At 55.7% G+C, this 14,311-nt stretch overlaps 4 protein-coding genes across 4 annotated transcripts; all 4 read right to left on the reverse strand.

Moving 5' to 3' along the window:
* Positions 1-7,614: 7,614 nt before the first annotated feature.
* Positions 7,615-9,415, reverse strand: LOC144948168 (histone H1.4-like). The gene is made up of 2 exons (XM_078877599.1): positions 9,397-9,415; positions 7,615-8,246 (listed from the first exon to the last, which is right to left on the reverse strand). The coding sequence occupies exons 1-2, from the start codon at positions 9,413-9,415 to the stop codon at positions 7,615-7,617; spliced, it is 651 nt and encodes a 216-aa protein (XP_078733725.1).
* A 1,099-nt stretch (positions 9,416-10,514) lies between these two features.
* LOC144948169 (histone H2A) lies at positions 10,515-10,952 on the reverse strand. The gene has a single exon (XM_078877600.1). The coding sequence runs from the start codon at positions 10,893-10,895 to the stop codon at positions 10,515-10,517; it is 381 nt and encodes a 126-aa protein (XP_078733726.1). The 5' UTR covers positions 10,896-10,952.
* An 835-nt stretch (positions 10,953-11,787) lies between these two features.
* LOC144948032 (histone H3) lies at positions 11,788-12,198 on the reverse strand. Its single transcript, XM_078877460.1, has one exon. The coding sequence runs from the start codon at positions 12,196-12,198 to the stop codon at positions 11,788-11,790; it is 411 nt and encodes a 136-aa protein (XP_078733586.1).
* Positions 12,199-13,039: 841 nt separating this feature from the next.
* On the reverse strand, positions 13,040-14,216 carry LOC144948033 (histone H2B type 3-B-like). Its single transcript, XM_078877461.1, has 2 exons — positions 14,206-14,216; positions 13,040-13,460 (listed from the first exon to the last, which is right to left on the reverse strand). The coding sequence occupies exons 1-2, from the start codon at positions 14,214-14,216 to the stop codon at positions 13,040-13,042; spliced, it is 432 nt and encodes a 143-aa protein (XP_078733587.1).
* Positions 14,217-14,311: the final 95 nt, after the last annotated feature.

Raw genomic sequence — 14,311 nt, forward strand, 5'->3', positions numbered from 1 at the left:
TGTGTGGTCGTTGTACGCATAAAGGCCGTGGTCTCTGTACGATTGTGCGGGTACGGAGGTGTGTGCGTTAACGCCCGGGGAGAGCACTTTTGGTGTGTTGGCGTGACTACGCAGCCGTGTGAGAGGAGAATCGTCCTTGTACGATATTTGTGTTGACGTGCACGCGCGAGTGGGGGAGGGGACGAGTCGTCGTGTCGGCGTGTGCCCCGCTTGCGTGCGCTCGTTACTTGCGTAAGCTCTCGGCGTGCGTAATCGGCGTGCCCAAGGTGCGCGATCGTAACGTGGGCGGCCAGCGCAGCGCAGAGCGGCGCAGGAGTGGGTATCGCGTGTGGAGCTGTACGCGTGTGTGCGCGCACGTTCACGACGTGTGTAACACAGGTGCGCGATCCTAACGTGAGTGGTCAGGGTTGGGTGAGTGCCGTGCAGAGCTGTGTGTGGGTGTGCGCGTGCGTGGTTATCCATGCCTGCTACGCGGACCCGCGGTGGAGGGGAATCCTCGGGTGACGGCTCCCACACCCTGGGTGAGGAGCCTAGCGGCGGTTCGCTTAGCAGCGGGGGGGCGATTGATGATGTTAGTCCGGCCGTTAGTATTATCGAGGGAGGGATCTCGGGGGCTAGCGACCCCTACAAATTGGTGTCGGAAGCGGTACGGACCCCCGCGTTACCTCACGCTAAAATAAGACTGATATTTACCGGCCGGGGGGCCCCTTCGTGGAAGGCATTCGCCCGCAATCTCTTAGGGGCCAAGGAAATTAATGGATGGACGGACGCGCAGGCAGTACGTCAACTTAATATGAATCTTGATGGGCGGGCAGCCGATTTTGTAGAAGCGTTACCCGCGAGCGCACAGACACAGCTAGAGGAGCTGATGCGCCGACTCGATCAGCGTTTTGGCACGCGTGACGAGGAGGAAGCAAAATCGGCCTTAGAGGCGCGCCGTCGCCAACCTGGCGAAGATCTCCGTGATTACGCCGAGGATGTGCGCGAGTTAACAAAGATCGCACGCCCGGGGTACGCAACTGAGGTTATTGAGGAACTGGCTGCCGAGAAAATCCAGCGGTACCTGTCTCGCACGGCGTGGTGGCAGCCAGACATGAGCTGCCCACGTCTTCCCTTTAACACCCTTGTCGAGCGCGCACGTAAGTGTGAAAGAATTCACAGCGAACGCGCGCAGCTCCGGGGGCTGGGACGAGAGCGCGCCATTGCGAGCCTGCTCTCGGAAGACGAGGAGGAGGAACAGGAGCTCGCGAGGACGGTAAGGGGCCGGGAAAGAGAACCTCCAGTGTCCCGCGAGACAACCCCGGGATGGGTTGCCGGTATACAAACGGGTATAAAGGATGTCTCCGGCCAGGTAACCCAGGTAGGTGACAGGGTAACCCAGGTAGGTGACAGGGTAACCCAAGTAGACAACAAGGTAACCCAAGTACGGGCACACATGACTGCGCTGGAGACAATGGTAGAGACGGTCCAGGCCGAGGTAGGAGGATTAACTGGGAGAGTGGCTCGACTGGAGGCAGAGTCGGGGCAGCGGCGTGCCGGAGGGGGGATAGGGAACGGACGGGGGGGCTCCTACGGGACGGCCCCCCGTGCGTGTTACCTGTGTGACCGGCGAGGGCATCTCGTGAGAGACTGTCCGCAGATCGCCCGCGCTAGAAACGCGCCGGGGTTAAACCCCAACGCCCCCTAGAGAGTGGACCATCTGGGGGTGCATTCGAAGCGGTCCCGATGCAAAAAGACGGTAATAATGGCGAGCGAGTGATCTCCACACAGGTTCCAACAACAACGCCCACGGAAACGGTGACTCCTGGCGACTGGCTACGGGAGCTGGTGGCGGGGATCACGGGGGCCACGTCGCTGGTGGAAGGGGAGGTAAACGGAGTGCGTACCCGAATTCTGCTGGACACGGGGGCGGTGGCCTCGCTCGTGAGCGCAGCGCACTGCAGCGCGATCGGGGTCGACGTGCGTCACCTGCAGGCACCGGACCGCGCGCTGCACACGGCGAGCGGAGCCGGAATGGGGCTGCTGGGGAGAGCCACCCTAGAGGTCCGCATAGGCAGTCAGGTGTGCACCCAGGAGTTCTACGTGTCGAGTGCGTTGTGTCACGAGTGTATCGCAGGTACCGACCTCTTAGAACGGCTGGGACTCAACGTGCAACCCCGCCAGCGATGCGCCACCATGGAGAGCAACGGCGAGCGGATACCGTTCCTGGGACGAGAACCAACGCGCCCCCGCTTCGCACCTGTGGCCGCTACGCTGGTGTCGGCCGTCACCATCGGGCCTCTCGCCGAGATGCTGGTGCCGGTGGCAACCCTCTCCACCGACCCAACCCACCGACCATCGGGCGAGGTAATGCTGACTCCTCACCCGGAGTTGGCATCGCGATACGGGGTGGTAGGGTCAGCCACACTGGTAAACGCAGATGGGGGCCGGCTGTTTATACGTGTGTTTAACCCACACAGTACCCCGGCAATGATACGACGACGCACCCCGGTAGCCACCGTACACCCCCTGCATGCTCGCCACTCGAACGACTCGGTGTTCGCACTCTGGGCGGAGGACCCTGGCCGCCCCGAGGACAGCCAGGATCTGGCCTGGCGGGTCGGCCCGACCCCCCGAGCCGAGATTGTTCCCCTGCAGGATGCGTTACATGTGCCTTGGGCAGCCTTACCTAAGGGGGAGGCCGATCAGCTGCGCGGGTTATTGCGGGAGTACGCCGACGTGTTCAGTGAGCACGATTCGGACGTGGGCCGGACCGACCTGGTCAAGCACCAAATTGACACAGGTGCAGCCCGACCCATCAAACTCCCCGCATACCGAGTGGGCGCGCCTGAACGGACCCAGATCAAAGAGGCAGTCACGGATATGCTACGCAATAACATAATCCAGCCCTCCGCGAGCCCTTGGTCTGCCCCGGTGGTACTGGTAACGAAAAAGGACGGATCGACTCGGTTCTGCGTTGATTACCGAAAATTGAACGCAGTCACCCTCGGCGACGCTTTTCCCATCCCACGCATCGACGACACCTTCGACAGTCTCGCAGGAGCGCGGTATTTTTCCACCCTCGATCTGGCGTCCGGTTACTGGCAGGTGGAGATGACGGAGGAGGATCGGCCAAAAACAGCATTCACCACCCCGATGGGCCTGTTTGAGTTTCGAGTGTTGCCGTTCGGACTCACTAACGCGCCCGCGACGTTCCAGCGGTTGATGGAGTTGGTGATGCGGGGCTTGCAGTGGGAACAGTGCCTGATTTACCTGGACGACGTAATAGTGTTCAGTAGGTCGCTGTCCGAACACTGGTCCAGGCTGCGGGAAGTATTCCAGCGACTGCGAGCAGCCCATCTCAAGCTCAAGCCACGTAAGTGTTACATTGCGCAACGCGAGGTGGGGTACCTCGGACACCGAGTCAGCGAGGCAGGGGTGAGCACCGATCCCGAGAAGGTGCGTGCCGTAGTGGATTGGCCGCGGCCGAGGAACCTGACGGAGATCAGGTCATTCTTGGGACTCGCCACTTATTACCGTCGATTTGTAAAGGGATTCAGTGAGATTGCACGCCCCCTCACCCAACTCACCTCCCCTAAGAACCCCTATCAGTGGTCGGAGGCCTGCCAGACGGCTTTCACCACACTCAAAGACCACCTCACCCACACCCCCACCTTGGCTTTCCCAGATTTCACCACCGATTTTATTTTGGACACTGACGCCTGCAGCAGTGGGCTGGGCGCGGTGCTGTCGCAAGTGCAGGGTGGGACGGAGCGGGTCATCGCGTACGCCAGTCGGACCCTGAGCGGGGCCGAACTGAACTATTGTGTAACCCGTCAGGAACTGTATGCTGTAATTTTCGCGTGTAAACAGTTCCGACCGTACTTGTACGGCAGGAAATGTCGTGTGCGCACCGATCATTATGCACTGCAGTTCCTCCTTACATTCAAGGAACCGCGGGGGCAGATGGCTCGATGGCTGGCGCAGCTGCAGGAGTACAACCTGCAGATCGAGTACCGAGCGGGGCGGACACACGCGAACGCGGACGCCTTGTCAAGACGGCCCGCGGTGCGCGCTGAGACGAGGGAGGGAGACGCCTGCCCGTGCTTCACGGGGGGACGCTGCCGCCAGGCAGCAGAACCCAAGGAGCGCGCGGAAACTAAACTCCCCCCCCCGAGAGAGAGTGCAGTGTGCGCCACAGAGACCCTCGCAGGTGGCACTGAGGATCCCGTCGACCGCCCGGCAAGCGCGGGACCCGCGGCTCGGGACCCGATCGGACGGACCCAGGAGGACGTCGGCTGTGCCTTCCCGGGCCTAAACGACGAGCAGCTGAGACAGACCCAGCAGCGAGATCCGGATCTGGCGGCAGTGGAGGCGGCACTGCGGGAGGAAAAGAGCGCCCTACCAGGACCCTGGAGCGGTTTGTATGCCCGGTTGTGTGTACAGAACGGAGTGGTACGGGAGTTAACCGAGGCCGGCCAGCCGGGGTGTATCTGTGTTCCTGCCCAGGTGCGACCCCAGCTGCTACGACTGGTACACGACCACCCGCTCGGGGGCCATGATGGGGAACGGCGCACCCGGGAGACTCTGCGTCGCCAGTATCTCTGGCCTAAATTGGCGCAAGATGTGGCCGCCTGGGTGCAGGGCTGCCGGGCCTGTCAGCAGTGTGGGCAAAAGCCGGCGAGGTACCAGGTACCCCTGAGGCCGTTCCGAGTCAGTCGGACGAATCAGTTGGTCGGAATCGACCTGCAAGGGCCCTTTCCACGATCCCACCGGGGCAACCGATATATTCTTGTAGCGGTGGAGTACTTCACCCGCTACCCCGTGGCGGTGGCTATCCCGGATAAAACAGCCCTCGTAGTGGCCCGGGCCTTCGTGGAAAACTACGTACTTAAGTGCGGGATCCCCGAACGAGTCATTACCGACCAGGGTAGTGAATTCGAGGCCGAACTATTCCAGGCGCTGTGCCGAGAGTTCGGGATCCAGAAGGACCGAACCACGGCATATCACCCCCAGGCGAACGGGATGGTAGAGAGGATGAACCAGACTCTGGCCGGGAAGCTTAAACGCATGGCGGCCGCGAATCAACAGGACTGGGACGAGCACCTCCCCTATGCCCTGTTCGCCTACACCACCGCCGTTCACACATCTACAGGACAGACCCCGTTCCTAATGATGTTTGGTCGCGAGTCTCGCCTGCCCGCAGATCTGCTGTTCGGTGTCCCTCCGCCGCAACGGGAGGAAGGGAGCCACCCCGTGGAGCACTTGCTGGAGACCCTGCGAGGGGCCAGGGGCCGAGCCTACCCGCACGGAGAGGCCGCGCACCAGCGGCAAGAGCAGGGCGCCCGACCCCGTATGGAGCCCCCCTTCTACACTGCGGGCTCCGAGGTGTGGCTGTACACTCCCCGCGTCGGTGCCGGACAGGTGGGGAAGCTGACCACCTACTGGCGAGGACCCTGGATTGTGAGACGGCAGATCTCACCATGGACGGTGTTGATTCAGGGAGGAGAGAGGGGCCGGGAGATGGTGGTCAACATCCGCCGACTGAAGCCGTGGCGAGCAGCCCCCGAGGGGGGGAGCCCCGCCGTCCAAGTACCCCGAAACCCCGGGGTCCCCCTACCCCCCGTGCCCGGGGGCCTCGCGCAGTATATGGGCCCCACGGAGCCCCGGGCTCCGAGGGGCCCCGGGCGGGGCCGGGGGCGACGAGGACGGCGACCCTTAAACCCCACCGCCTCTGAGTTTGTTCCCCAGCCCGCAGGTGCCAGAGACCGAGGGGAGCCGTTGGAATGGAGGAGGAGACCACCGCCGGAGCCCCAGGAGACGGAGCCGCCACCCCCGAGGCCAGCCACAAGGGCCGGGCGAATCCCGCGGACCCCGCGGCGATACCTCGTGGGGGCAACCCAGGCGAGGTGCTCCAGTCAACCCGGGACGGGGACTGGCACCCCGGGGGGCTATGTGGTGCCACAGCGACGGGGCCGCTCGGCCGAGCCAGGGAGCCGCCCGGCTTCCACCGCCGCACTGCCCCCCATCACCCCCCCCACATAAACACGCACCCGCACCCACGTAGGGCCTCGTGGTCGGGTCACCTACCCTGAGTTTTCACCCGAGGGCCCCCTAGGGGGGTTACCCCACGGTTTCTCAGGGCCAGGGAATTGGACAGGACCCTTCCCAGGCCAAGTAACACTGCGGCGCCGTGGGCGGATTTGAGATCGCACGACCACGGCGAGCTCAGAGAGCCCCGCAGTTAGAAACGCATACAAACACAAACACGGGTCAGCAAGGCAGATAGCTGGGATCAGGAACCGGGACGACTGATTGGTAGAAAGTTCAAAGGCCGGCGGGATCGCAAAAGAGCGGGAAATCCTAGGCTCAGGATTGGTCGAGAGACCAAGGCGGTCGGGACGGGGGCGCCTAGCCTTTGATGTGAATAGTTTAAAAGAAAACGCAGGGGCAGTAGGGAACTCTCTTCTTCTGGAGTTTGGACACGGGGTCAGCGACGAAGGAGTCATCGGGCGAGCCGCTAGATTGTCTGCAGGACGATCTGAGCGCCGCAAGGTCACCAAGGACTACAGACGGTATCGTGTTGCGCGCCTTACAACACCTCAGAGCGGAGGGTAGGATCCGTAGGAGAGGGTTAGTTCGGGGTAAGGACGAGTAGGAAAGCGGTTTAGCAGAGAGCGCAGCATAGAATAGGGCTACACGGCACCAGAGTGTGGGTTAGAAGCGCCTTGCTGTCCCGCACACACACACGGGTGGCTCGGTTGGTTAGCAAGGGCTAATAAAATCTCGAGCGTAGTAACAAAACCGTGTTGTTGGGTGTTTTTGGAACGTGGTATTAGCGTGCACTGCATTCGCGAGTGTGTGGTCGTTGTACGCATAAAGGCCGTGGTCTCTGTACGATTGTGCGGGTACGGAGGTGTGTGCGTTAACGCCCGGGGAGAGCACTTTTGGTGTGTTGGCGTGACTACGCAGCCGTGTGAGAGGAGAATCGTCCTTGTACGATATTTGTGTTGACGTGCACGCGCGAGTGGGGGAGGGGACGAGTCGTCGTGTCGGCGTGTGCCCCGCTTGCGTGCGCTCGTTACTTGCGTAAGCTCTCGGCGTGCGTAATCGGCGTGCCCAAGGTGCGCGATCGTAACGTGGGCGGCCAGCGCAGCGCAGAGCGGCGCAGGAGTGGGTATCGCGTGTGGAGCTGTACGCGTGTGTGCGCGCACGTTCACGACGTGTGTAACACAGGTGCGCGATCCTAACGTGAGTGGTCAGGGTTGGGTGAGTGCCGTGCAGAGCTGTGTGTGGGTGTGCGCGTGCGTGGTTATCCATGCCTGCTACGCGGACCCGCGGTGGAGGGGAATCCTCGGGTGACGGCTCCCACACCCTGGGTGAGGAGCCTAGCGGCGGTTCGCTTAGCAGCGGGGGGGCGATTGATGATGTTAGTCCGGCCGTTAGTATTATCGAGGGAGGGATCTCGGGGGCTAGCGACCCCTACACACGCATTCAACAGCAACGTAATACACTGTCATGTGTTACCGATGAACTAATGGAAGCGCAGCAGCATCTGGTTCACTTTTTTAACTAAGTGGGTGGCTCTGAAAAGAGCCGTTGAGGTGGAGTGAATCGAGCGTCGTCCGATCGGATTCACTTCTTTGGCGCAGTCTTCTTGGGCTTGGCCGCGGCCTTCTTGGGCTTGGCCACCTTGGGTTTGGCGGCCTTGGCCTTGACGGTCTTGGGCTTAGCGACCTTGGGCTTCGCAGCCTTGGGCTTGGCTGGGCTCTTCGCCGCCTTCTTGGGCTTAACAGCCAACTTCACCTTTTTGGGGCTCTTGGCCGCCTTGGCAGCCGCGGGCTTCTTTGCTTTCTTGGGAGACTTCTTGGGCGCGGTCTTCTTGGCTGCCGCGGGCTTCTTCACCTTCTTGGCTGCCGCGGGCTTTTTAGCTGCGGGCTTTGCCGTTGACGACTTGGGCTTCGCCTTTGCGGCAGCCTTTTCCTTGTTGAGTTTGAAAGAGCCAGACGCGCCGCTGCCCTTCACTTGCGCCACGGCGTCTTTGGCCACGAGCTTCTTGATGGCCAACTTCACGCGGGCATTGTTCTTCTCCACGTCGTATCCTCCGGCAGCAAGCGACTTTTTGAGCGCAGGAAGAGACACGCCGTTCCTCTCCTTGCTGCTGGCCAGAGCCTTGAGGATGAGCTCGGACACGCTGGGGCCGACCTTCTTGGCCTTTGGAGCGGCGCGCTTCTTCTTGGGGCTTTTAGGCGCTGAAGTAGCCGCAGCTGGTGGTTGAGCAGGAGCAGTTTCCGCCATCTCAAGACGTCGCTTTTATCGCCTCGCCTCTTTGAAATCGAAATCAGCGCTCTCACGAATTCGAAACGAGTGTTCTCCAGGCCCGAGGTTATTATAGAAGCGGCGTACTGAATGCGGACGTCGCTGAGATCATCCAGAACTCAGCTCTGGTGAGGGAGTTGCCACCATACTCACTGTGTTTATCACGCCTGCCTTTGGGCTCGATTACTCCCGTAACGTTCATACTTACATGCATCTAGTTGATACATTATCACGAAGATCACTTCTTTAATGTACGTTACTTATGCAATATACGACAATGCTCACGATATAAATTATAATTCAAAACAAGTGAACAACCAACATTTGGGAGACATTGTTCGGTCAGGGCATGCTATGACGATTGTCGGTTTTCAAAAGTGTTACTGATGAACACTATTTAAAACGCACTCGAATTTTTTGCAAGACAAGATGCTTCAACAGACTACTCATATTTAATTCCAACGAAATATTTTCTATTTAAGTTTTGCCTCGCGCGCTCGCGATTCCTCCTCTCGCGCTATGGTGAGGACTGCGCGCCATGTCAACAGTCCCTTGTCACCGAACTTTTAACTGGACGTTTTAATCGAACTTTGAAATGAATAAATATATGGATTTTCAGATGGACAACAAACTGAAGAAATTTACTCAAAATTAACCGACATTAAATAGAAAGTTTAACATTTTACGTGGCAAGAGGTGAGTAGCTCACGCACTGCAGAAGGGTCGCGCGCCTTGAACAAGATCGAGGCACGGTGCACAATCATCACCACTCAAATTCAACTCAAGTGACTCTGCAGTCGAATGTTTAAAGAAAATATATAATCTTACGTTTAATGCACCGACAGAGTTGATATTCTAGGAGCGCAGGATGGTTCATCCGATGGGTTGTTTTTACTGCAATAAGTAACACGTATTTACTGCACTAAGTAACACGAATGAGTAATCATTGGAAAGATGTTATTAACCATGTAAAAAATATTTAACTACACATATTTGTACCATCTTATTTGACAAGTAATATTATACTTTACCGAGTGTTGACATCCCCAGCGTTTACCAGTACTTTTTTGCTTACTATCAGCTAACACCGGCCACAACCCTGAGCTGATGTGCTCATTTGATCCCTTTTCTGACCGCTCAAAAAGAGCGAGTTTTATTCTTTAAAAAACACGATTCTTTCTTCCAATAGGCATCCCAATTTATTCTAAACCATGTTCCATGATTGATGCAATGTTGGAATGCTGCTCAAATACCGTTCCTAAATTAGACATAAAGGGTATCTGGAATGAGCAGAGCATTCGTTTAATTGCGAGCAATTTGGGACGAGGGCAACTCGACGACGGTGTCCTTATTAAACAGGACCCTGCGGGGTGGGCTGGTAGGAACGAATAACCAAATAATATAAACATAATGTATTATTACACTTGTTAAGCCAGGAAAGCCCCACTGAGTCAAAAGGTTTTTGTAGGGTCCTGCCAAGTGTTTGCAGTAGGGGGCGATGTTGCTACACCTAATCGGACGATACGAAGGGAGAGATTGAGGCCTAGTTCTAGGCTTTAGGCCTAGCTGTATGCTTTAGGGCGCTGTGAGTTAATTTTTAATTTAAATGATTTAATGATTCATGTAAAAGCTTTAAATTTAAATGTTTCTATTTAAAAACATGAGGGAATGTAACATTGTTAAACATAACTCCCTTTCACACACGCGGGGGTACGACACGAATGGAGAGTTTCAGGCCTAGTTCTAGGCTTTAGGCCTAGCTGTAGGCTTTAGGGCGCTGTGAGTTTTTTTTTAATTTCAAAGTTTTAATTAAAAGCTATCTCAGGGAATTATTAGGGCGCTGTTAGTTGTTTTATTTAATTTCAAAGTTTTAATTAAAAGCTATCTCAGGGAATTATTAGGGAATGTTACACGTGTTTAGCCAGGAAAGCCTCATTAATTTAAATGTTTTAATTAAAAGCTGAGGGAATTATAAGGGAATGTTACACTTGTTTAGCCAGGATAGCGTCACTGAGTCAAGGTTTTCGTAGGGTCATGCCAAATGTTTGCAGTAGGGGGCGATGTTGACGGACGGACACATTAATCTATTGGTGGTCTGGTCCACTTCGTTCCTACCAGTATAACAAAACTCCTGTGTACGACTGTCCGAGCTCTTTGCAAGTAAGTGGGTGGCTCTGAAAAGAGCCGTTGTTGTGGTGGTAGAGGCGGCGGCGCGTTCACTTCTTTGCCTGAGAGGTCTTCTTGGGCAGCAGCACGGCCTGGATGTTGGGCAGCACACCGCCCTGGGCGATAGTCACGCCGCCCATGAGCTTGTTGAGCTCCTCGTCGTTTCGCACGGCGAGCTGCAGGTGTCGGGGGATGATCCTCGTCTTCTTGTTGTCGCGGGCGGCATTGCCAGCCAGCTCGAGGATCTCGGCAGAAAGGTACTCGAGCACGGCGGCCAGGTAGACGGGTGCTCCAGCGCCGACCCGCTGGGCGTAATTGCCCTTGCGGAGCAGCCTGTGAACGCGACCCACGGGGAACTGCAGGCCGGCGCGGGAAGAGCGGGACTTTGCCTTGGCGCGAGACTTGCCACCGGTCTTGCCGCGTCCAGACATTGTTAAGCGACCTAGGATGCAAAACGCACTGGAGACAAAGTACGAACGATTTGTGACGTTAACACGCACCACCGGAGCGGCTTTTATAGCGGAGACGAGGATCGTAGAGCGCGCCGCTGCTGATTGGCTCCTCTCGGTCGAGTCCCGCCCTCTCCTTGAGCCACCAATGAAAAGCCGGGACGCGAGGATTCGATGTTGACTTTAATTATTTGTATCCATATATATTTTAATGCGGGCACGCATCTTATGAATGAAACAATGCGATACACGTACTTAATAGGTTCAAGTTTTAAGCATGATAGAGTTAATTAATGGGCACGTGCTGGCAAGTCAAACTTATAAGCGGATTCCGCAAATATCAATGTATTATTGATTATAATAATCATTTTGAGGGACCGCATTGGTTATAAGAAATCATTGTGATAGCCTTGAGCTCGTGATTGATCGCCCACGTGCCTATACGGTGTATATATATTTTCCTTTAACCGCCTGTTCGGGCAATGCCTAAAAATATATGTGCGTGAATAATTCAGTCTCTTAGTTTGCAAAATGTGAACTTCTTATCAGCTCGGGCTTGAAACAACATAAACCAATTTCTTTGGGTTTAATAGTTAATATTTCACCAAAATAACCCTTTTGTTGAACATTATGTAAGCATGGTTTCACAACGCTTATATACGACACCAACGTGTGATGTTGAAAAATATGAGCGGCGGGGTATAGAAAATGAACTTCATTGTCGCTTACGCCTGACGACTCGTGAGAGCCGTGACCAGCAAACGAAGGTTTCCGGCACCCGAACTTTGAAGAACACACATGGAAGCGTTTTCATGAGTAAGTGGTGGCTCTGAAAAGAGCCTTTGTGTTGTGCTTTGAGGGCCGAGCTGGGCGTTCAAGCGCGCTCGCCACGAATGCGGCGGGCGAGCTGAATGTCCTTGGGCATGATGGTGACGCGCTTGGCGTGGATGGCGCACAGGTTGGTGTCCTCGAAGAGCGCGACAAGGTACGCTTCGCTGGCCTCCTGCAGAGCCATGACAGCGGAGCTCTGGAAGCGCAGGTCGGTCTTGAAGTCCTGCGCGATCTCCCTGACGAGGCGCTGGAAGGGCAGTTTGCGGATGAGCAGCTCGGTGGACTTCTGGTAGCGGCGGATCTCGCGCAGAGCGACGGTGCCGGGCCTGTAGCGGTGAGGCTTCTTGACGCCGCCCGTGGCCGGAGCGCTCTTTCGGGCCGCCTTGGTGGCGAGTTGCTTGCGGGGGGCCTTGCCGCCCGTGGACTTGCGAGCCGTCTGCTTGGTGCGAGCCATGGCTTGGTGAGGGCAAAGATTCTCACAGGCGGGGAGAAGGCGGCTTATGTAGCCCAGAGCGCGCGCTCACTGGTCAGCGGAGTCGTGACGTGCGAAGAAGGGGAGCGTGCTGATTGGTTGGCAGCGTGCAATGATCTCGAGTCGTCAACTCTTCTTAATCAACAAAATGTTCAGTTTGGATCATTTCAGAATGCCGCATCACGATGCAGTAGTACCGTTTGAGCGCCGTCGATGTCTTTAACGGATGTTCTTTTCTCAAGCAAACACCTTTCCGAAAACAACTTTACAGTGCTCTGCATGATCTAAATAAAGTGTGAAGAAACTGCACTTCATTGGAAACAGTAATACGTAAAAATGTCGGAAAGAGGTGATCACAGGAATAGATATATATTCTCTTGGCATTGAGATGATGATCAATTATACTGCACGAGTCATCCATGCTAGGCGCTTACTTTTACATATATGTACACGTGCAAAATGTTAGTTCCTGCCCGAAAATACAACCACGAATTAAATATATTGCATTGCAAGGTTTTGGCGCCAAATATCCAATGTAATATCTGAATGGGCTGCAGATGAAATCAATGGACAATCAAGTCCAAGAAATGCCTGCTGGTGAATATGATGTGCCATGAATATTGTTATCGCTTTTATTCACGTGGAAACATGTTAAAATGCGTTCGATCTCTCCACTTCACTCAATGAGCGAACAATGTCCCCGCGTGAACCGGGGCTTTGTTGGAAGTTTCGTTTTGTACTCCTGCTAGGACTGGTACAAGCAGGTTCGGAGAGGTGGGTGGCTCTGAAAAGAGCCTTTGTAATTAATGGTGGAGTCGAGGCTTCACTTGGAGCTTGTGTACTTGGTGACGGCCTTGGTGCCCTCCGACACGGCGTGCTTGGCCAGCTCGCCGGGGAGCAGCAGTCGCACTGCGGTCTGGATCTCCCGAGAAGTGATGGTGGAGCGCTTGTTGTAGTGCGCCAGGCGGGACGCCTCGGAAGCGATGCGCTCGAAGATGTCGTTGACGAACGAGTTCATGATGCTCATTGCCTTGGACGAGATGCCGGTATCGGGGTGCACCTGCTTCATCACCTTGTAGATGTAAATGGCGTAGCTCTCCTTCCTGCGGTGGCGTCGCTTCTTGCCATCCTTGCGCGTTGCCTTGGTCACAGCCTTCTTGGAGCCCTTCTTGGGAGCAGGAACCTTGGCCGGCCCAGCGCTCTTTGATGCGGGAGGATCGGGCATGTCGACGCGTTGTAGGCAGCTTCAGGTCAGAACAGACGGGAAGCGAATGTGGATGTCGGTCGGGCGATGAGCTCCTTTTATAGGAGGCGAGATGCAAATCAGAGGATCGTAGTGCGCGGCGCTGCTGAGTGGCTCTTTTAGTACCATCCCTCTCCATCAGCCTCCAATGAGAAACGCGGACGCGATGCTCACTTTAATATCGTTTTTACTGCAAAAAGGACTTGTGAATATAACACAATGTAATGTCCAAACATGTATATTAGTGAATTGCAGCCATGGCCATTGCCTTTGTTTTAATAAGGATGACTGGAAAACCCAATACAGTATATTGTGTTTTGAGCGTGGGTTTTTTTGTTTCTTACGAGGGATTGTTTCACCACTCGTCTAATACGGCGCACGGGCGTTTTAAGAACGCAATTTGGAAAAATACAAGCGCTCGGTGGAGAAAAATAACTTCGCTGTTGTGCTGTACAGGTGGAGATTAGCATTCCGGCACGCTACGTCAATTAGGACGAGTGTGCTGTAAGATTGTGGCGCCAAATGCTCCACGTAATATCGGAATCGGCTGCAGCTGGAAATAATTAACGCAAAAATACCAGAAATGGGTACTGTATTAACGCGTTCAAGAATTACGCCTTGTTAAATGTGACGTGTCGTGAATATCATGATTTCTTTCATTCATGTGGAAGCAGATGAAGATTCGCCAACTCAACAAGCAAACGTCCACCACGCTCACGAGGAATTGGTGCGCAACAACCCAGGACATGTGCTCCATTTAGAAAGTGTTTGGCAACACTGGCGCAAGCAGTTTCGAAGAGGTGGGTGGCTCTGAAAAGAGCCTTTGGGTTGGCTTAGTGTGCGAGAGATGGG

Source organism: Lampetra fluviatilis, chromosome 48, assembly GCF_964198595.1.
Source record: "Lampetra fluviatilis chromosome 48, kcLamFluv1.1, whole genome shotgun sequence".
Taxonomy (NCBI): domain Eukaryota; kingdom Metazoa; phylum Chordata; class Hyperoartia; order Petromyzontiformes; family Petromyzontidae; genus Lampetra; species Lampetra fluviatilis.

What these genes read in the sequence shown, in the direction of transcription:
- LOC144948169 (XM_078877600.1), bottom strand. Translation starts at nt 10,895, where the DNA reads ATGTCTGGACGCGGCAAGACCGGTGGCAAGTCTCGCGCCAAGGCAAAG.
- LOC144948032 (XM_078877460.1), bottom strand. Translation starts at nt 12,198, where the DNA reads ATGGCTCGCACCAAGCAGACGGCTCGCAAGTCCACGGGCGGCAAGGCC.